This window comes from Opisthocomus hoazin, chromosome 5, assembly GCF_030867145.1.
Source record: "Opisthocomus hoazin isolate bOpiHoa1 chromosome 5, bOpiHoa1.hap1, whole genome shotgun sequence".
In the NCBI taxonomy this organism is placed as follows: domain Eukaryota; kingdom Metazoa; phylum Chordata; class Aves; order Opisthocomiformes; family Opisthocomidae; genus Opisthocomus; species Opisthocomus hoazin.
The window spans coordinates 48931798-48953369 of record NC_134418.1 but is presented as its reverse complement, the minus strand read 5'-3'; the positions used below and the strand labels follow the sequence as shown (position 1 = coordinate 48953369).

Genomic DNA, 21572 nt, shown 5'->3' with positions numbered 1-21572 from the left:
GCGGGCCGCGACCCCACTGGCCAGCGAATCGCATCGGTACAGGCGGTAGCGTCACGGGGCCAGCGGCAGTCGAAAGGCAATGACGTTCTGGGCGGATGTGGCGGTGCTTGTGGGTACTGCGCTGTAGAGGGCAATATGGCGGCGCGGAGGCCCTGGTGGAGGCTGGTGCCTGGTGTGTTCTTCCTGCTTTCTCGTTTCCGCCCCCCTTTCGAGCGAGGTGGCTGCGCCCGAGTGGCGGCGGTTGTGGGGGTGCGTGGGGTGCTCGCGCGCGCCGGTCTCTGCCGCTGTGCCGCCGCTAACCCTGTCGCTCTTCCCCTTGCAGCGGCGCTGTGGAGGCAGCCGCGCCGCCTGCAGCACGAGCGGCAGCCGGGCCGGCCCGATCAGGTGAGGCTCCGCCGAACGGGCCCGCGGTGAGCGCCGTGTCTTGTCTGCGCTCAGGCCGCTGCCGCTCTCACCAGGAGGGGCCCCGGTCAGGCAGAAGGGGTGTCTGGAAAACCTTTGGCCTTCGCGTAGCTCGGGCTCCTAGAACAACCTGAATTCGGTTACTCGGCGTGTTACAGAGCAGGAACCCCGTGGTGAGGAAGTCGCTAGGTGTTGCAGTTAAGGCCCCGTTGATCTATAGTCCGGTATCTTAACGGCCGTTCCTTAAACCATCTGTCTCGGTAACTCGGAACATCGAGCAAAACCTTTGGCAGCGCCACCCGATTTCCTGTTTAAGAGAATGCACTAGGTGTGGTTCTTATGTTATAAACACGTGTTGTCTGGTACCAGCAAAAGCTTTTAAAAATATTCTCTCTCTGCCCAAATTCTACCTACATCTGCAAAAACGAAATTTCTCCTTTCACTCGTATCTTGCAAGGGCTTGGTGCTGGGTGTGTTCTGAAGCTTGAGGAGTCTTTCGGGGCTTGGGAGATACATGGGAATCTCTGTTACAGTCTGTGAGCAGACAGGAGCTGCCTCTGGTGACGTGCTTCGAAATTGCTTTCAAAAAAGTCTGTAACTTGTGAAGACAGTCACAAGACTCTGAAGACTACTTACCAGCTTCTGTAAATACTGCCTTCTAAGTAAGGGGTATAACCACTATCTTATTGATTGCTTTAATTGACTTGTCATTATTACTAAGATATAAAAGGCTGTGTGGCCGTGAGAAGTCTTCTAGACTGCTAGGTACCAAGCAGTGTGTTAAAGAAAGAGGTAAGAAAGTTACTGAAAAACTTCAGTGATGCACTAAATACCCCTTTTGGTTTCAAGGCATATTTTGCCCAAACGATAAAAACAAGAAGACATTCCTTATTTTCTTGCAAAGTTTACAGATGTTAATAATTCTGTTTTCAGCCCATACCAATGGAGAACCCCTATAAAGGCCCTCCTAAAAAATGTGTCTTATGTGGAATAAATGTGGACTACAAAAATGTGCAGGTGAGTTTGAAAATTGCAGTTCTTAGAGGAAGGTAACTGGTTTGCTGCTTTTCAGTGTGTATGTAGGAAGTCCACAAGGATTAAAAAAATGAAAAAATCATGTGTAGGGGTTTAAAACTTAGGAACATGCATATGAGTGTCAAATACTGTAGTTCTGATAAGGTGTTCAATCTGCTAGTCCTATGTGCAGGTGTTACAACTCTGTTATTTACCACATAGAGTCCTCAGTTCTAATTCCACTGTCATATAGCTTAAATGTTGTGGCATATAAAATACTGTCTAACTCAAGCTATACTTTTTTTTGTCTCCAGGTAGAAATTAGTTTTGTAAAAACAATACAATCAAAAAAAGAAAAATAGAATGCAAGTAATAAAATAAACTAAAGCTCTCAAGAATTTCTTAAACTGACTTTGGAATTCTTAATTTTGAATAGCTTCTTTCCCAGTTTGTTTCTCCGCATACTGGCTGCATTTACGGCAGACATATAACAGGTATGTCCAGTATTAAATCAAATTATTTACTGGTTAATATTAATGTTCTTGTGACTCCATGTAACTGTATTTCAGCTATCTTTCCAAAGTAACTACGCCAACTCTATACCTTTTGTAATAGTGTTCCTCTCACTAGTCTTCATCACGGAGTGAAAATGTCCCTCAATTACATGGGTGTTTTTTGTATTTAACAGCATAAGCACACAAGCATTTTTCTAAGAAGACTTAGACAAAGCTAGAGGGATTGTTAGTAATATCATTTTCACCATTTAAACTTTGGTTAACCAAACAGTATGGTTACTGTTGTTTTAAGAGACTGAAAATTATTTCTCTCTTTAGGCTTGTGCAACAAGAAGCAGAAGGAAATTACAAAGGCCATTAAAAGAGCTCATGTATTTGGTAAGCATGATTATGCTTTTGAGTTTTGTAAGTCAAGCCTACTTTCCTGTTAAAAAAACCCGTCCATCTTATCTTCTGACAGGATTTATGCCAGTTATGTTTAAGAACCCATCATTTCTCACAGACCCCAAGATATGTAATATCAAGTATCCAGAGTAATATATGATAAAGAAATAAACAATAAAACTACTTTTCATGTTTCTGTACTTGTTTACTGGAAATGTGGTTGGCTAGCGTAATGCATCGCTGACTGAAGGGTGGATGTGCCTTGATTTTTTATTTTTATTTTTTTTTAATGAAGTGTCAAGTCTCTAAGAAGGAATTATGGAATATGAAAGCAATAGTAGAAATCAGCAACTGTATGGACGATTTCCTCTGCTCACAGGTCTTTCTAAAGTTCAGGAGTCTGCTTTTCACTTGCTGGATTGGAAGGGGGAAAAAATAAGCAAGTAGTGGATAGCTAAGGATAAATTAAAGTATTTAAATTACGGCAATTTATGCAGACAGCTAATTCTGTTAAGCATGTTTCCTGTGTTCATTTGATGCTCCCTGACTGCTTCTTCAACAGCAGCTTGAAGTTCTGTTACTCCGAGGCAGTATATGACTGTTATCCTGCTAGCATAGTGTTTAAACCCTGAGAGATCAAATACGGATTTAACTCTGGAAGGCAAAATGAGGGAACATCATCTGGACTTGTCTCTATGCTAAACAGGATCCATGCATTGAGGGAAAAAAAAACCAAACCCTCTATGTCTTGCAAAAATGCACCGTTTTTTATCCTTGCAGTGCTATAAATTGGTATGTTGGCACTTGATTATGCTGGCAGTAGCTTGTGGTGCAGTGTCATCTGGACAAACCATTAACGGATCAGAAAGTAGGAGAATGTGGGGATTCATTTGTGTCTCCGATTTTTTTTAATGCATCCTCATCTGTTTCAGTGCTGCTCAGTGTAAGATTCCTTTCTTGGTAACTGTTGTCTTGGTCTTGAAGTAATTTTTGGTGAAGCTGCAGCGATCGGGATTTCTTGAATGATTTTGATCCTGTTGTGGTCCCTCTGACTTTACGCTTGGTTAGGTGTCTTGCTTCAGTGAAGTCTCTTTCCTCTACCATGAGAGTCAGTTTGTCCATGACATTAATATTATGGTCAATGTTACAGCAGTTCTTAGGTATCTGTCGGCCTTTGAAGGAAATAATACATGTCTGAAGTCCAGAATTGGGGAAAAATGTTTGCAGTGCCTGACAAAGGAGAACATTCTCCTTTGGCTCTCCTAGGTAGTCTCTGTCTTCTCCTGGAGGGGGAAAAAAAAAATAATCCAACCTAGAGCTGCAGTCACTCTTGCACACTTTTACCACTACTGTTTTAGCTGCCTCAAGTTCAGAGGTGTTTTGTGCTTCTGCCAATTGAATCAACTTTGGAAGTCTTACTAAGACTAGCATTGCATTTATTTAACTTACTTGAACGAGTTTGTTGCTTTTTCCTCTTTATTTCTTCTTTTAATTGGCTCACCTCTGCTAAGAGTTTCTCTACAGATCGTTCACTGGCTTCTACTGTACAGCATATTTTCTGTAAGGAAATGAGCATTTAAATTTAACAGTATTCACAGAAGCTGACTTTAACCTCATTGTAAAATCCTTAAAGGTACTCATGTTTAAAAGTTGGACAAAAAGTATTAAAAACTTAAGTAATGAGCTTGAGGTGGTTTTTAGAGATGGTAACTTAAACCTTGTCTTGAATGAGGTGCAAGATGTTTTACTTGTTCCCATCTAAGCACAGGAGCTCTGACAAACTACAGATAGATCTCCTTCAAAATAATCCTCTTGTGAGAACTTATCAGTGGACTTTTGACCAAATGGAAACTTAAATCTTCAAGAACTTCACGTACAGCTACTAGCAGCAAATGGAACTCCCTGATCTTTCAATATGTGCTTCCAAGACACAACTTTGTTTCTCATTTAGTGGAAGACTGTGTACCCTTTGTTTGATTTGATTTTGTAGCACTGGTGAAAGTAACTGTATTAGCAGGTATGCCTGACCTACCTTCAGTTCCTCCTGCAAGGTGGCATACATCTCATTTATCTTACGAACCTCTTGTAAAGATCCATCTTCGTAAAAGAATTCTGACCTGTGGACCAAGAATATAATTGTATAATTGCAAATTAACTATCCCAGTGCTTGCTTACTTAGTAGGAGCAATAATGAATGAAGAAGCATTTTGAGCTTCAACACTAGGTGCCTATGTTGAGAGAGACAGCTGCTTTCATGGGAAAGTATGTGACAACTAATTTCCAAGTACCTTGGAAAGGTAAATAACTGCACGAAACAGGTCAACAAGTGAGGAGCATATGGCTGTAGCATTTGCCAAAGCACTTAAAAATACTTGTATAGAAAGATAACTGTATGTATCTTAACTGAAAGCTACAGCTACCAGTAAATATGGCATATATTGTACCTGTGTTGTCTTACTGCTCTCACAAAACCAGAAGATATGCAGGAACCAGACACTGTTCTGTAACCTTGCTGTTCTGCCATACCCAAGTTAGTAACCACCAAAGGAACTTTCTGGAAAAGACTTAAAAAGCAGAAGTATGATTTATTAACATCAAAATGCCTCTCTTTGGTAGTTAAAGGCTCTTGACCATTAAGCATCTCAGATGGAGGTTTACAGTGTAGTTAGTTCTTGCTAAATGTATCACATCACACACAGATGACTACTTATGGCTAAAGGCAAACTGCAAGAGTAACAAGGCTCTGAGCAATGCCTCTAATTTTTTCCCCTTTCTGGCTAAGAGTCACACAATAATGCAATGCTAGTTTGTTAAGCCTAGCCTATGGGCAGCATGTCTTCAAAGATAGCTGAAAATGCCACCAATTTAAATATTTCAATTGTATGTGAAGATAAACACCATGCATAGTTGAAGTGCTATACACAAAACCAAACTGATCAAGAACAGCTTACGTGCAAAACTGAACTGACACTGACTGCCTTTTGACACTGGCACTACAGATAGTTAAAGGCAAATCCCTGAACAGAACTTCAGCGTAAGATTTTAAATGGGCTCTAGCAATACCAAGAATAATCTTATTTAATGTGTAAGTTTCAAGGGCAAAATAAACAGTGTTAATAACTCAGTTGCAACAAAGAAAAAAATCAAACTGTTCCAAGATATAGCACATGCTGTGCTATTGCTTTATTAAAACTAGAGAAGAAACCAATTACCCCTCTTGTAGCCGATGTAAGGCATGTTCCAGTCTGTAAGTAGAACAACTTTCTGTCATCACACTAGAGGTTAATAAAAGGAATACAAGACCCTGATTTGATAGGTGTGACTGTAAATTCTTATGAAGAAGTCTTTCCCGGAATGTCATGGTCTGGTCTGTGTTACGTCTGAATTTGTACCATCCTATTACACTCTGCAGACAGAAGAAAATTCATTATTACTGTTGAACCATGCTGTCCCTGTGTGTCATATTGAAGCAAGTCAGAGCATTCAGTACCAAGTCATGAATCTGAATTGTTTGGTAAGGTGTACATATTCAAGCAGTTAATTAACTTGAAACCCTTAAAACATCTAAACCTAATTCCTGTATGACAACTTCTTTCCGTGAAAAACATCTGTTGAACTGGCCTGTTTTCTGAGCTTGTGCTCAAGTTGAAACTCTTCAAACTTGGTTCTGCTATTTTGCTGTTTGTCTCTTTCTAGCGTTTACTTTGTCCTCGTGAAACTTTCTTCTGTGGAGAAGACTGTAAATTTTTTTGGTCAAGTGGTGCTTAACTTGAGCAAGCTGACCTCAACTAATCTTAAGACAGAAATCAGCAGAATTCCTTTGGGATATTTGAACTGTTCACTTGAGAAATTGGTAAGAAAAAATAAAGATGTGACATATATGTAGGCAAACCCTAGTTAAAAACAATCTGAACTGTTCTTTCAGTGGGAAAAGATGATGCAGCTGCCTTGACCAGCAGCGTGAGGGACTAGATACAAGATTTAAAAAAAAAAAAAAAAAAAAGGAGATAAGAAAAAGCTTGATACAAGAGGTATCTAAAACAGCTCCCAAAATCTGAGCAAGCTCTTGGTATGCTTTAGGTTTGAAAGTAAAATACCTTTTTACCGCCTGACAGTATTTTCTTCAGAGGGACTTCATTCAGTTCTCCTGCAGAATTATAAAAGCTAGAAGAAAATTAGGACAATTAGGGGGGGTGGGGAAAGCTATTATAGAAATAGTTATTCCCTAGCAGTATGGTAGTCATCTCACTTTAATAGCTTTTTTTCCCCTGGTAAGCATAAAGATATGCTGACACAGCTTCTCTGCTACAACAGTGCAGTTAATTTCATTACTCAGATAGCTATGTGGGTGGTCTTGTACAGCCCAGATGCTGTTCTGGCATCAGTGCTACTGGGACACAAGTTAAAGATAGCATGTATGTTTTCTGAACTACAAAATAGTAAGATGTCTTCAATTTCATATGAAATGCCTTTCTAATAACTTCTGGGTTTCTTAATTTTCAGAAAGATTTGAAATTGTGTTGTGATTTTCCCCTTGTAGGCATGCAAACATGCACAGCTGTGTTCCCATTATGATGGAATTCTAAATACTAGTCCTTAAAGCAGCCATGGGGCTAACAAGTGTTTCTTTTTCTGACCCACTTAAAAGGCTATGGCTGATGCTAACATTTTATTTCCTTTTTTGTTGTTGTTTTGACAGTGAGGGGTTGGGATGTATGCTTTTAGAAAAGCAATGTTGTTTTTTCTCAGTATGTTGACATTATTCTGTACTATAGATGGTATCATAGCTTACCAGAAGGTGCAGTATGCCATATCTCCATTTCTAGATGCATAGACAAACACCAAAAAAGGACATGGGAGAACCAAAATAGGAATAACATAAGGCATCTGTAATTCCAAGGGGTTGATATGGCTACTGTAGTTACAGCTGGGTGATTTTCTCAGTAATGTAATATAAGTTTAAATCTTGAACAAGTTGAAGTTAGGGTTAATTTTAGCTTTTCACATCTATTTACTGAAGATTGTTACCTGAACAACTGGTAGCATGGAATGTGCTTCTGTATATCTGGAAAGAGAAGGTAATATTACTCTGGGTTCTTCAGTTCAAGAGAACATATTCTTCTATATGTTATGATCAGAATTAAACTCTTAGAACAGCCACGAATGAATTCTATACAATGTAATTACTTAAAATCAAATGTATTAACATCTAATTAAATAAGGTTAAGGAAGGATATATTTTTAGAAACTATTCTAAGTCATTTTTCAAATGTAAAGGAAACCAACTAATTATACGAATGTGTTTTTTAATACATTGTTCTGTTTTGTCAAGTGAAAAATCAGATCAGGCACTTTATTGTTCCCTCCCTTCTGCCGAGTACAGGAGTAGTATGTAATGTGGAAGATTTCACTTGGGTTACTCTGCAGCAAGGCATGGATGCTGTTGGTAAGAAAGATGAGGCTGGAGGACAGAAATGTATTTGGTACATGGTGAGAACCAGAAGACTAACTACCAGGAAAAAAAAAACAAAAGAAGGTGATGTAACAGCATTCTAAATTCTTTCCTTTTCCTAAATTCTCCACTACTGTCATTTTCATGAATTAGCTAAAAAAAAAACCAAAAAAACCCCCACCCAAACTTTGGAGCAATTAACTCTGACTATGAGAATGTGATGACGAGACTCTGGAAACACACCACAAAAATTATACCACCACAAAAAATTCCCCACATTTTTGGTTCAGCTGTGAGACTCAGTGGAGGAAAGTGTTACACCTTAATTGTACCCTAGAGTAAAACTAAAAAATGGGATGTAATTTCTCTCTACCGTATTTTCAGGAAGATTGGAAAGAAGGCACGTACTGTGTTACCTTGTTCTTTTCCTTTTTGTGCAACTGCATTTTAAAGGAATGGAGTTAAATGTGTGTGTATGCCCATATACGTAATTTTTTTGTTAAGGGTTTTTTGTTATTGTGTCAAATGCACATCTACTCCAGTCCCATGAAGGCTATAAAGAAAAATACACCTGGCATCTGCTCAATGAAATATATAGATAGTTTGCAGACTTTACACACAGTATTTTATAAGTTCCAAATTAGGCAATAGATGCTAACACATTACAGTTCACATCACTCAAATAGGCCAAGTTTTTCCAGAGCAACTGTAGTCCAGGAGAGTTTGTGATGTAGCCAAGACAACGAAGGAGCCTAAACCCTAAATTACCTTTCATGTGATATTTGGCATAGGAGCTATTCAAGGAACTAAGAAGGAACTAGTATTTCTGTTAAATTATTATATTTTCTACAGTAAAATTGTAATTTTTAGCAATTAATGTTACGCAATAAGCCTTCCATGTGTTTTTTTTACATCATCGTGGACCCCAGGATCTAGCAGCTTTGATCTTGCTGCAAGGTGTTGACTGCCGTCATTCAAAACTGTAAGCAGTCATATATTGCCTGATACTGAGCACAGTATTAAAAATGTGGACTGACTAACCGATTGTATAAACAACTTCAACATCATCCATTTGTGAGTCAGTAATGCTGTTCTTGGCTTCACCTTTCACCTCTCCAAGGAGAAAACCTTCCTTTATAGGAGAGAAAAAAAAAGTTAACATCAGCCATAACATTGAACAGGACTTTCTGTTTAGTATTAACAGTGTAAACGCTGTCTTCAGGAGGAATAATGCTGTCAAAATGAACTGCTGTTTAAACAGAGTAGTTTATCACTAATTTTTCAATAACTGCCCATATTTAAGAAAAAAAAAAAAAAGTCGGAATGTGTACTTAGCTGTTCTCCATTCCTCATGTGTTCATTCACAAGTGAACAGTTTGTGGCTGTACAGGTAATGCCCACCTCCAAGGCTTAGGCCAGAAGGCCTGGCCAGCATTTCGGTCTGTCCTTGGCAGACAAGGCTCTGGTGCCGCTGCCACAGCAGGCGTTCGTTGGCCCACGCCTCCTCGTTTTAAAAGAAAAAACCCAACAATTTCCCGGCGTTAGTCAGCACGGAAAGCAACCTCCATTGCAGCAGGGTGCAGCGAGGAGGGAATACGCGGCAAAACCGTGTTCCAGCACAGCACGCAGTGAGGCCCTGGGTGTCTGGGGGGCTCTGCGCGGCAGCGGGGTCCTGGTGGGCCTGCGGCGGGAGGCAGCGCGCCCTGCGGTCGGGGACAGGGGAGGCCCGGCGGCAGGCTCCACCATGGCGGCAGCGGGCTGCCTGCGCGACCGACGGCGGCTGTCCCCGCCCGCTGGCCAGCACGCGATGTTCCCCCCGCCCTGGCCCCTTCCGCCCCTCCCACGGCACCCACCGTGTCCGAGTCGGTGCTGAGGTGCTGGAAGGTGAGGGCGCCGAGGACGAAGCCCGAAAGCAGCGCCGACGTGCTCTCGCCCTCCATGCCCTCGACAATGGCGGGCCGCGCCGCGGCGGCGGGAGCCCCCAGTGGCCGCCGGCAGCAGGGCAGGGCAGGGCAGGGCCCGGTCGGGCACATCCCGTGCCTTGAGGGAGCAGTGGTTGAGGGAGGGGGAGGCGTGCGGGGCCCGCGCAGCGCCCTGTCCCGGGCCGCTCTGGCGGCGGGGCGTGTGCTCTCCGCAGCCGCCTGCCTTCCTCGCGCTGCGTCAGCACTCATCTCCTCCGCGCCCGCTCCAATCCCTCCTCGCTCTCCCGGCCTCTTGCCGCCTCCTGCCCGGCGGCGGTCGCTGCAAAACCAGACCTTTCGGTTCGCCCTAAATGGTGTAATCTGTAAGTCTAACCTTCTGTTTAGTTTTTACCCTTTAGGTGAAACAATGTTCCGATTCAGTAAGGCTGTTGAGTCCCCCTGCGTATCACAAGTGGCTTCTGGAGCGAAGGGCTGCAGGTGCAGCAGCAAATGCTTGTTCCCGAGGGTGAGGTGTCCCGGCCTCAGCGATGTCTGGCAGTCACCTGCTTGCAAGCTCCGGGATCCGGCATAGCTCCAGGCCGAAAGTTGGAATCTGCATAAAGCATCAAAACCAGCGTTCAAACCGAGCTGCCTGGCCCACATCATCCAGTTTGGAGTGTGGGTGGATTGAGCTGTATTTGTGTCTTTGGAGTGCGAGGATCGTGTTATGGTGCTTCCTGAGCTCCTTTCTGGTTGTACCTTTTGAAACAGGACATGCAGCTGTGAGTATGTCTGGAGGTGCACTGTACTGTTTAGGGTCGTCATGAGAATCTTCTGAGTTAATAACCTAATGAATTGTGATAAGGAAGTGATAAAATGATAATGCTAAACAATGCTCTAAGCAGTAAATTGTACCACTTCTTCCTAAGATACAGATTGAGCTTGCAGAATGTGTTTTGTCTTTTTTCAGTAGTCACATTTTACTTATTTTTAATATTTGTAGTAACATATTTTTTTCAAATTCTAGCTGGTGTTCCTGACCATATCAGCCAGAAGAAAGCTCTAGAAAAAAATTCAGGAAGGGAGAGTTAGAAGTGACAGCGTTCTTTGAAACGTGATCAAAGGTCTGTTCTAAAGGCTACATGAGTTTTTCCACTTCACTTCAGGAGAGCAAATGTTTGATTTCATCCCTTGCCAGGACTATAGATAAGCATATGCTTAGCCTTAGACATTTGTTTCCTGACTCTTGAAATAGGATGAATGCTCCTGTGGTTTTTCAAGATGTGTTTCCATGATTTTGGGGTCTCATACATGAATTTTTAAGTCACATAAAACTAACCCTTTTAGTGAATTTCTTTACTTTAAAACTTGTTGGCAAGATTTAGAAGGAGAATGGTTAGTTCTTGCATATTGACAATTAAATAAAATTCCTCAGGTATTATTTAAAATATATGTGAATGGTGCCAATATTTAGAACAGGGAAATTGTTGTGATTCTTACCCGTTGTCACAGTGGAGCAAGGGACCATTTAAGACTTTTATTTCTCAACACACTCATAAATGGTCTAGATCTCTGAATGAGGGGGTGATGAGTCTCCAGATGATACAGAATGATTGACAAGATTAATGGGAAAGAGCTAGTATGCATTTCTTGCCGTGCAGGCCACGTCGTATTAAATGAATGGGTAATAAGTAGAACAACTGAAGTGATACATTGCAACAAATGACTCCATTATGGACTATGTTGCCACAGTGAAGGCAACAAGAACAGGTGGGTATGACCAGCTTCCATAGCTGTTTGTGGAGAAAATTATGAAAGTGGACACGAATGCTGACATCTTTCAGAAATTGCCTCAAAGGACCCTATGCTGTGATTGCAGTCACCTCTAAGCCAGAGCTGTGAGAGGACTTTATGTATTTAATCAATGCAATAAATGTTGGGCATTGACAAATTATTCTACTGAATTCAGCATTGATGGTGAGCAAACCATACACAAGATTTATACTGACAATATATGAGATATGTATGGACAGTCATGTAATGCGTACGTATCTGATGGGTGCCTAAACATTGCTGAGGCAAACAAATGTAGTCAGAACATGTAGTGGACTTCCTGCTTTTGTGATACAAAGATGCAAGCCTTTTGTAAACTACAGGATATGATAAATAAGGTTCTGTAATTGTTGCATTTATCTTGTGTGGAAACAATAATGCTTGTCTTACAGTCATCCTAATGAGTGATACAATACTTAAACATAGTTCTTTAGTGTTTTCATAATTCAACTGGTGATGGCCAAAGATAAACCATAAATAGCACAATCTTACCGCGGTCAGATATAAACACAGATCTGCTTAGTGGCGTAGATGGGATCCATGCAGACCTAAAGAGCATCAGACATAAATCAGACTATGAATGCAGAAGAGTGGATATTTGCACTTTAGTGTGTGAAGGCAGTGTGGTTTCCATAAATAAATATTGCGTCTGACATTGCTTACCATGCAATAGGTGATCTGTAAAGTTATTCTGGCCTTTTGCAGGATTTGTCATAAGTGAAGCATGAATCTCAGTCTTGATAAAAATTGAAACAAAACTACCAGAGATTATTTCACCCTTGAGCAGCAATCAGGTGAGGAGTTGCTAAATGTGAGGTTGAAACATTGAAAAGATATAAGCAAAACCTAAAAGGGCCTCTTTTTTTTTTTTTTTTTTTGTTACAGCTGGTAAAAGTTTAACCAAAAAAGAGGTATTCTTAGTAGTTTTTGCACGTGGGTACACATCATAATTACTGGAGTGCGGAATGCTCTGTTCAGTTCTGTTTGAAAGACTTTCTTATCCTGCAAAACATAATCCTGGTACCCCTGGATGTTAAGAGATGCTGGGAAATCAGTCCAGATTTGCTCTCTTGACTTTGTGTCATTGACCTCCAGGGCTTGTCTAGAGTAAATCAGTCTTATTTGCTGTCTTTGTAGCATGGCAAATCTTGCATAGAAATACCAGGGAGCCCTACAAATGCAGTCGGAGGAACAGTTTTAGCAACAGTAACACCTTCATGTGCCTAATGACAATGCTAGGGTGTACTTCTAGATGTAAGCGGCTTTTGATCATGGTGCAGCTCAAAACAGGTAGAACATATACCTTGTGTATTTACTGTAAGAAAGAAGATCGACTGACAGAAGATTGACCATGACTGATAGTCATGGAGCCTATTGTCATTTGCCTCAGGTAGAAATATCTGTTAACCTGTAAGGAATGTATTACTTCAACATCTGAAGCACTACCTGGCTGAAGTTGATGTGTCAGTGCTCTTTTGGAACAGTATATGCTAGGGACATGTGATGTTCTGGTCATCTGATAAGAAAGGTGTTACAAGAAAGGCAGGCTGGTATCGGCTGCAAACTCTTCTCTGTGACATCCCTCCAGGAATCTTTTGGAGCCACTGGAATAGTTAGTATTGGACAGGAAGGAGGCATACCTGGAAAGAGCGGTTCCCAAAATTTTTGTGACTGTGTGATTCCTTCTCTTTAGAGGCCACGCAGGGTATTCTTTCTAGTCTGTGTCTACAGGAGGTAATGCATCAGAGGCAAGGCAAAACCACAGTGGTGCTTCTTGAAAGCTGTTATGTCCCAGTGCAGTTTTTATCTGTTCACAGTGTATATGCACCTGTTTGAATGATGACTGCTATTCAGGAAAAGGCTGTTTATACCCAATTTAACCCTTCCATATAAGGCACTACAGATAAGCAGAGGTCAGTACTGTGTTTCCTTCTCCTTGCCGTGAAAAAATAAATAGGTCATAATTCTGGCTGCCTCAGACAATTGCAAAACAGTGCATAATAATAATAAATTAGTAGAATGACCTCAAGGATTGAGAATCAAGAGTAGGCAGCTGACACACACTCCATCTGTTTCTCATTTTCCTAGGAGACCAGAAATATCTTCATTATTTCAAGCGAGTTTCTTGTGCTTGCAAGTCTCAATTTGAGATTCGTTATATTAAAGGGAGCTTTGCTCTTGAATTCCTCCTGTGTCACCAGCACCCCTTCCTTCCAAGTTGGATTTCATTCTTCCAAATGAACATCGAGTTTTGAACATTAAGTGTCTTGTGACTTTTCTTGACATACAGGGTACTTCATAATAAAGAAGTGCTTGTAGTTCTTTGGTATAAATTCATCAGCTGTTATTTACTGGACCTTACAAATGAGTGAAACTGCATTCTGTTGCTGCATGTTTATTTGAATTATTTGCAATAATGTCACACTTCTGGATAAAGTATCTCTTCCAGCTTCAGAATGGACATGATTGCAGCAGGCTGGCTACTGGCAAGAGCGATGAATGCAAGAAGGGCAGAGGTATGACATGCAGAAGCTCTGTTTAGTCAGTGGATGGCAGTGGATTCTTAAAGAAATTACTGTGCTGAGGAATTTTGTGTGGCCCCATCACAAACTGTAGTTATTCAGCTCATAGGATACCTGGCTATTAATAATGGAATTTGATAAACATGTACATTTCAGTGATTCTTTTTGAAAAAAAATCAATGATTGTGATAGGAGTGTAATAAGCTATGCCAACTTTCTGACCGAAAAATAGGAAGCTGTGTTACAAACTGCCAGGAGAAATAAAGAACTTCCTTTCTTCACATCATGATCAAGTGCATCACCTTCATACAGAGCTGAGATACAGTTCAAATCCAGATTTATTTCTGTAGCAATCCCAATTGCTTTGGACTGCTTTGGCTATTGTGTCTCAGTTATTTCTGTGCTCATGATCCCAAGAGCAGAAAGACACTTTAGAACCCTTTCCAGCCACTTTTGGCAGAAAATTAGCCAAGACTGAACTTTTAGGTCGTGATTGGACCAATTCCAGTACTCAAGCTTTTTTTTTTTTTTAGTGCTTTTAGGGACAATTTTCCATTGCGTTAGAATTTTTGTTCCATACTGTTAACAGGTAGATGTAGAGGCTCTTTTTGATTTTGGTGTCATTCCCAGTTTGGGTGTTTTTGGTGTTTGGATTTTGTGCATTTTTTTACCCTCCAAACCATGTGACATTAAAGGTTTGCAATAGAACAGTGAGAACACTGAAACATTTTGCATGATTTCAGGTGGTACAAAGCGGATAAAGCAAAGAATAAATAAGAGACCTGGCCATATGGATCTTGTAGAACCTTTGGGATAGATAGCTTGACCACCTCAGTAGAGTGGCTACTAGCAACCCTTCATCTTCTTTCACTTTACGTGGGAATGCCATCCCTATGGCCTTCTCTTTCACAGCCTTGCAAGGGGCTGGGACTCCCAGGCTGGCCCATGAATTCAATGTGATGCTTTCACTGCAGTGAGTTGCTACAGTGCTGCGGGTCCAGGAGCAAACTGAGTGGAATCAGCATAATAATTGTCTTTTGCTGTATGGCAAATGTGACAGGTTGGGTGAAAAGTTATAGACTACCAAAGCCTTTCTGTTTTATTTGTTCCCTCTCCAAACCTATTCTGCTTTTTTTTTGATATGCCTGTGATACCTGTCTTGGCAGCCCCCAGAAAGGCTCGTATATCTTGGCCTGAGTGGTTTGCCAGGGAAAATTATAGCTGACAAAGGGCTGCAGTCCCATTGTTCAGAATGATGGAGGGGTGAGCATGGGAGGGGTTTGCTTGCTTTCTGTTTTTTTAAAAGGTGGCAGGGAAGAATTACAGTGTCTGCCTGCATGTGCTGTATGACGGCACAGACTCCACTTGTGGTGCAAGTGAGACAAAGTTTATTTTGCAGGCAGTGTTTTATCCATCTTTACCCAGACGCTAGTCCCCCTGGGAACTTTTCCATCCCAATAAGACAGTTGCTTGCACGAGTTTTCCCACCAAGCTTCTAAACAATCTGTGAATACATTACGCGCTAGCAAGCTAATGTAATTGCTGATTATTTGTTATTCACGGACTTGCAGTTTCTAGCAATAGAATGCTCCTTTCTTCTCTTGTTTACTTCAGCGCTCTGCTCTTGCTTTTCTGCTTATTGCTGCAACTTGCTCTTGTCCCTGTCCTCTACATTTCCCCCGTTTTTGTTTAATAAGTCCAAAGTAAGCTTTACATTGACATGCGTAAGCAGAACTGTTTGTCCTGTGTTCGATCATCCATTGTACAGAAGTTAAAATACATTTAATACAGGTATAGATTAAAAAGATGATAAACAATCTTAACAAGCACAAAACAACAAATCTTTTAAGCTATGGTCTAAGGGTTTCAAACTATGAAAGAAACTTGAACAGATCCCCATCTGATTGTAAGTTTAATTGCTGAGTTAATTATTTCAGTTTATCAATACGTGCTTGAATCGACTTTGAGTGATCATTAAGGTTCATGCAACACGTCTTCAAAATCCTGATATCCATGACCTTGAGTTAAAAGTAAAAAATTGATTGTTGTTCTGTTTTGCAATGTAGCATGTGTGATTGAGTTTACATCTATTAATAAGCTTTGCAAAGTGGCACTCGTTGCATTGCTTTTTTTAGTAAGTTAACATCCTAACTTGTTAAGGGCAGTTAATGCTTGTTCTGTGCCTATGGGTGTAAGCAAAGAAGTAAGAACTCTTTTGTCTGCACTCCAAAATTGAACATTGGAATTAGAGTATTCCGGGAACGATGTTGCAGTTCGTTTCATGCGATGACTGAGTTGATGTGTTAATTTATGTGATGTAATACTAGGATGAAACAACATTAGTCGGTTAAAAGCATGTGGTTCACCCATACCTCTTTCAGGAATACCTTTCCATGGTTTGTCTCCACAGATCAAGAAAATGCCATCAGGGAGGCTGAAGGCATTGATTCTAGTAATAATTTGGTTTGATGAATTGGTGTTGCACCAAGTTTAGTTCCTAAATACCGTCCTGCCTGGTGTAACATCAAATCTAGAAGTATTAAAATACCATGCAGCTGTAAAATTCAAGGTAAAACAAAGGTAGCTTTGTAATGTGCCCATAATGTTTAGTTCTTGTGGCTGAACTGGTAAAGGCGGGAAAGCGTCTACATGGAATATGCATAGTGGTGTGGTGAGATCAATTTTGTTTCCCTTGTACCATCTTCAGGGTTGCCTGGCGGTTTTTCGCCACATCTCTTGGCACCATCAGAGAGCTTCAAGGATATTTGGCTTCTTGCATGGGCTTTGCACTGTGATATTATAGAGGATATCTAATTCTTGACTTGTTAATGGTACAGCTACCAAACGTGTGTTATGGTTTGGCTGCGGCCAGCAGCAAAAGCGCCACGCAGCAGCCCCTCCCCCCACCGGGGTGCGTAGGAGAATGGAAAGAAACAGGCAACAACAGGTGGGTTGGGATAAGGGCAGTTTAACAGAACAAAGGGAACAGTAACAACAACGATACAGATATACAGATAAGGGGAATACACAAAACAAAACAGACCGCAGAGAGAAGCTCTCACCGTCTGCCGCTGCCTTGAGCTCCCGAGCTGCGAGTGAGTTCCTGCCACCCAGCTCCCACCCCCACCGGAACCCAGCATATGGAATACGCTGCTCTGTTTGGCCAGGTGGGGTCAGCCCGCCGGCTGTGTCCCTTCCTGGATTGCAGTGAAAATTAACCCTGTCCTGGCCAAACCCAGGACATTATCCACCCCTTATTCCATACCATCTACGTCATGCCCAGGTCCCCCATTGTCCAGTTGATCACCACTTCTCCTGTCTCCAGATATCATTCCCTTAGTCTATGGATCATCACTCTGAAGTGTCCGTTGAGTTCATTTAATCCATGACTTTGGGCTCCATCTGTCATAATGGTCTTCCGTGGCAGGAGAAGTGATGTGTGGTGATGGGCGGTCACTTGCTGCATCCGGAGCTCACGGCTGATGTATCTGGTGCAGCCCGTGCCCACAGTCTGCAGGCTGGAGATGTTGATCTCAATGAAGTTGCTGGGTGCCAGTAGTTGAAAAACAGGTCCAGTCCCATCATTGCTGTGCTCTGCTAGATTTTCCTCAAAAAACGTCCATCCTCCTTTAATCTGGACAATTCTTACTACGATACTACTGGTATAACATATAACAATTATAACAATGATAACAGACAGTGACAGGGTTATTTAACAATTAACTTTATACAATTTATTTATGGACTATTCTCACCCAAAATCAAAACCCCATGAGGTACACATTGGACTTCCCCATTCTTCCGCATTACCCACCAGGTACACCCAGGTCCTTGAGCAAAAGCAATCCCGTGGACGGGCTTGCCTTTGCCCGAGGCAGGGCTAACCCAGACTGTCTTCCCTAACATGTTCCGCATGTGCACTACAGGGACTTTATCCCCTTCTACAGGGCGCTGAGATTTTGACTGGGCAGGACCAGCCCGGTTGTAGATCCTCTGGTGTTAACCAACCAGGTGGCCTTTGCTAAATGAGTATCCCAATTTTTGAGAGTCCCACCCCCCATTGCTCTCAGAGTGGTTTTTAGCAGCCCATTGTACCATTCGATCTTTCCAGAGGCTGGTGCATGGTAGGGGATGTGATACACCCACTCAATACCGTGTTCTTTGGCCCAGGTGTCTATGAGACTGTTACGAAAGTGAGTCCCGTTGTCCGACTCAATTCTTTCAGGAGTGCCATGTCGCCACAGGATTTGTTTTTCCAGGCCCAGGATGGTATTCCGGGCGGTGGCATGGGGCACAGGGTAGGTTTCCAGCCATCCGGTGGTGGCCTCCACCATTGTGAGCACATAGCGCTTGCCCTGGCGGGTTTGTGGCAGTGTGATGTAGTCAATCTGCCAAGCCTCCCCATATTTATATTTTAGCCATCATCCTCCATACCACTGAGGCTTTACCCGCTTGGCTTGCTTGATTGCAGCTCATGTTTCACATTGATGGATGACCTGTGCGATGGTGTCCATGGTCAAGTCCACCCCTCGGTCACGAGCCCATCTGTATGTCGCATCTCTTCCTTGGTGGCCCGAGGTGTCATGGGCCCACCGAGCTATAAAGAGTTCACCCTTATGTTGCCAGTCCAGATCCACCTGAGCCACTTCAATCTTGGCAGCCTGATCTACCTGGTGGTTGTTTTGATGTTCCTCAGTGGCCCGACTCTTAGGGACGTGGGCGTCCACATGACGGACTTTTACAACCGAGTGCTCCAGACAGGCAGCAATATCTTGCCACAATGGGGCAGCCCGGATAGGTGTGCCTCTGCGCTGCCAGTTGTTCTTTTTCCATTGCTGCAGCCACCCCCACAAGGCATTGGCCACCATCCAAGAGTCGGTGTAAAGATAGAGCACTGGCCACTTCTCTTGACTGGCAATGTCTAAAGCCAGCTGGATGGCTTTCACCTCTGCAAACTGGCTTGACTCACCTTCTTCCTCGGCAGTTTCCGCGACTTGTCGTGTAGGGCTCCATACAGCAGCCTTCCACCTCCGCTGCTTCCCCACAATGCGACAGGACCCATCCGTGAACAGGGCATACTGTTTCTCATCTTCTGGCAGCTGGTTATACAGTGGGGCCTCTTCAGCACGTGTCACCTCCTCCTCTGGCGATGCTCCAAAATCTTTGCCTTCTGGCCAGTCCATGATTACCTCCAAAATTCCTGGGCGACTGGGGTTTCCCATTCGGGCGCGCTGGGTGATCAGCGTGACCCACTTACTCCACGTAGCATCAGTGGCATGATGCGTAGAGGAGACCCTCTCTTTGAACATCCAAGCCCAGGACCGGCATTCATGGAGCTAGGAGGAGCTGTGCTTCAGTGCCGACCACTTCTGAAGCGGCTCGAATGCCTTCATATGCTGCCAGAATCTCTTTTTCAGTGGGAGTATAGCGGGCCTCGGATCCTTTGTATCCCCGGCTCCAAAACCCCAGGGGTCGACCTCGAGTCTCCCCTGGTGCTTTCTGCCAGAGACTCCAGGTTGGGCCATTCTCCCCGGCTGCGGTGTAGAGCACGTTTTTAACATCTTGCCCTGACCGGACTGGACCAAGGGCTACAGCATGAATCATCTTCTAGTCTATTACAATTATTAACAAATTCTAAGACATAAGATCTGAGTTATGGAAATGACCGCAGTGCCGCATGCAAATACAAGCCTAATTTCATGCACAGTGATGTTATCATGTCATAAGTCGATATCATACAGTAGAGCAAAATCATCATCCTGATCCTTTTCACAGTGATTATGAACAGCATGGCAGTGAACACATACTGCAAATAAGAATTCAAATACCGCAGCCATCTGATCAAAGTCAGCAACATTTTTACCGGCGAATATTTAACTAACACAGTAAATGCGTATAACAAAAATCAACAAAATCTAAGAAAGCTGTTTTAACACACACTGCTCAGCCCTGCCATTATCCCCGCCTCATGCTTGGGCGCCAAATTTAATGTTATAATTTGACCGACGGAATGTAGTATCAACAACGGTTTGACAGATTGTTGGATATTCTTTGTGGCAAACCTATCTAATGGTATCGTTGCAGGGGTGTTTGTTGGTTTAGTGATGGAACAGAAAAGGTAAAACGTGGTGTATCTTTAGGGTGTAAAAAGATAGTAAAAAACAGTATTTTAAATTATTCTTTCTTAAATGTCAATTAGCTGATAGGATCGATGGTGAGGGGAGTCTTGGCTGAAGTGCTCCCACAGGTTCAATGACAGCATTAACTGCTTTAAGGTCATCTAACAAGCTCCATCTACTGTTCTTTTTCTGGGATACAAAAAACAGGAGTGTTTTAAGGACTCATGGCAGGTACGATGTGGTTGGCACCTAATTGTTCCTCTACTAGTTTATGGAGTTGTTCTAGTTGTTCTCGGTGTAGAGGCTATTGATTGACCCATACAGGTTGTTGTGTCAACTAAGTAAGTTTCAAGATTGGCTATTGTTGGGTCTGGAATGGCTGTTTAATGGCTCCCATGTAGAATGTCGTTGTTTTGGTTTTGCTATGTGAACTGTAGTTTCGAATTGTCCAAGTACATTCCGGTTCCATAGGGTACACGGGACTGGGGCAATAAAAGGAGTAGTCCAGGTTATTTGTCCATTTGGCCCGACGATTACTTGGAGATGTGCGTTCTGTTTCAGTTGCTGCATTCCTCTCACCCCCGCAATTGTGGAGGTAGGGTTTGTTGTGAGTCATTCTGGTGGCCATGTAGAGTTCTGAATTATAAAGACATCCGTGTCAGTATCTACAAGTTTTGTAAAAGAATGTCTGTCAACAATGTATGTTATCATTGGTTGTGTGGCTTTGATAGATTTTGTCCATCATACTTGTGGTGTTCCTGTGTTATTAAACCCTTTTTCACCTTTATGTCCAATTCTTTTGGAAGCTTCCCCTTAGGAAAGGTATGAGTTGTGCAATACGCTGTCCTTGCAGGACAAAACAGGGAGGTACTGGTGTCTATGCCATGATTTGAATTTCTCCACTGTAACCGAGTTAATGATTTCAGGTAAAATAAACAGTCCCAGTTTTGTAGTTGATGACTTGCCAATCAGCAATGCATGCATCCTTTTTCCGACTGGCCCCCAAACCTTTGTTCAGATAAGAATTACATCGGTCGTTGTTATTGTGAGTGGGTGGGCAGCGGCCAGGTCCAGTCTTGTATTTCCTGCTGTGGCTGGGGTGAGGTCGCGGACCACACAGCAGTAAATGACATGTGTGATATTGATTTTTTTTCTTTGTATTTGTAAAATTTCATCTGTTGTAGGGGTGAGAGTTGCCATAACCTTCACCAGAGTTAGTGGTGGGTATAAATCAGGTTCATCCTTGGTGTTTATTTCCCCGGGATCAAAAGGATTGTCAGGTTTTGGCAGATTTACATTTCACATTTGTCGTGTTGGGTTAGGAATTTTATTGTACACAGGGTTCAATATTTCAAAAGACTGCGGTTCAGTTTGTTCTTGCTTTTGAGATAATGGAGGAGGGGCAGCAGCTGCTTGTAAGTTAGTTTCTG

General features: G+C 42.4%; 3 protein-coding genes across 12 annotated transcripts in view; 2 read left to right on the top strand and 1 right to left on the bottom strand.

Moving 5' to 3' along the window:
• The first annotated feature begins 49 nt into the window (after positions 1–49).
• MRPS18C (mitochondrial ribosomal protein S18C) lies at positions 50–8815 on the top strand. Of its 2 annotated transcripts, none has more exons than XM_075421156.1 (6): positions 50–172; positions 323–384; positions 1336–1419; positions 1853–1910; positions 2250–2309; positions 6012–8815. In XM_075421156.1, the coding sequence occupies exons 1-6, from the start codon at positions 136–138 to the stop codon at positions 6029–6031; spliced, it is 321 nt and encodes a 106-aa protein (XP_075277271.1). In that variant the 5' UTR covers positions 50–135; the 3' UTR covers positions 6032–8815. The 2 variants fall into 2 exon arrangements, with proteins under 2 accessions (XP_075277271.1, XP_075277270.1); XM_075421155.1 differs by lacking the exon at positions 6012–8815 and adding an exon at positions 2392–2499 and having other exon boundaries at positions 53–172.
• ABRAXAS1 (abraxas 1, BRCA1 A complex subunit) lies at positions 2500–9873 on the bottom strand. Its single transcript, XM_075421142.1, has 9 exons — positions 9621–9873; positions 8809–8899; positions 7344–7380; positions 6413–6479; positions 5528–5721; positions 4760–4879; positions 4348–4432; positions 3765–3873; positions 2500–3598 (listed from the first exon to the last, which is right to left on the bottom strand). Exons 1-9 carry the CDS (start codon positions 9798–9800, stop codon positions 3177–3179), a joined length of 1305 nt encoding a protein of 434 aa, XP_075277257.1. The 5' UTR covers positions 9801–9873; the 3' UTR covers positions 2500–3176.
• Positions 8983–21572, top strand: part of LOC104333796 (glycerol-3-phosphate acyltransferase 3) — a 38700-nt gene continuing 26110 nt past the window's right edge. For 2 of the 9 annotated variants that reach the window (XM_075421152.1, XM_075421149.1), the window contains exon 1: positions 9960–10792. Coding sequence is in view for 3 of the 9 variants with exons in the window: in XM_075421146.1 (XP_075277261.1) it covers positions 10443–10450; positions 13951–14017 (75 nt within the window). In the remaining 6 variants the exon portion in view is untranslated. Of the gene's footprint in view, positions 9396–9959; positions 14018–21572 lie in introns of those variants that run through there. The other 7 variants (XM_075421151.1, XM_075421148.1, XM_075421146.1 and 4 more) reach the window with 6 other exon arrangements.

What these genes read in the sequence shown, in the direction of transcription:
- ABRAXAS1 (XM_075421142.1), bottom strand. Translation starts at nt 9,800, where the DNA reads ATGTGCCCGACCGGGCCCTGCCCTGCCCTGCCCTGCTGCCGGCGGCCA. An exon ending in TTACATCGGCTACAAGAGGG is followed by an intron (nt 4,880 to 5,527) that starts GTAATTGGTTTC and finishes CTGCTTTTTAAG; the next exon opens with TCTTTTCCAGAAAGTTCCTT. An exon ending in CCTTGCAGGAGGAACTGAAG is followed by an intron (nt 3,874 to 4,347) that starts GTAGGTCAGGCA and finishes ATTTCCTTACAG; the next exon opens with AAAATATGCTGTACAGTAGA.
- MRPS18C (XM_075421155.1), top strand. Translation starts at nt 136, where the DNA reads ATGGCGGCGCGGAGGCCCTGGTGGAGGCTGGTGCCTG. An exon ending in AGCCGGGCCGGCCCGATCAG is followed by an intron (nt 385 to 1,335) that starts GTGAGGCTCCGC and finishes TTCTGTTTTCAG; the next exon opens with CCCATACCAATGGAGAACCC. An exon ending in TGGACTACAAAAATGTGCAG is followed by an intron (nt 1,420 to 1,852) that starts GTGAGTTTGAAA and finishes AATTTTGAATAG; the next exon opens with CTTCTTTCCCAGTTTGTTTC.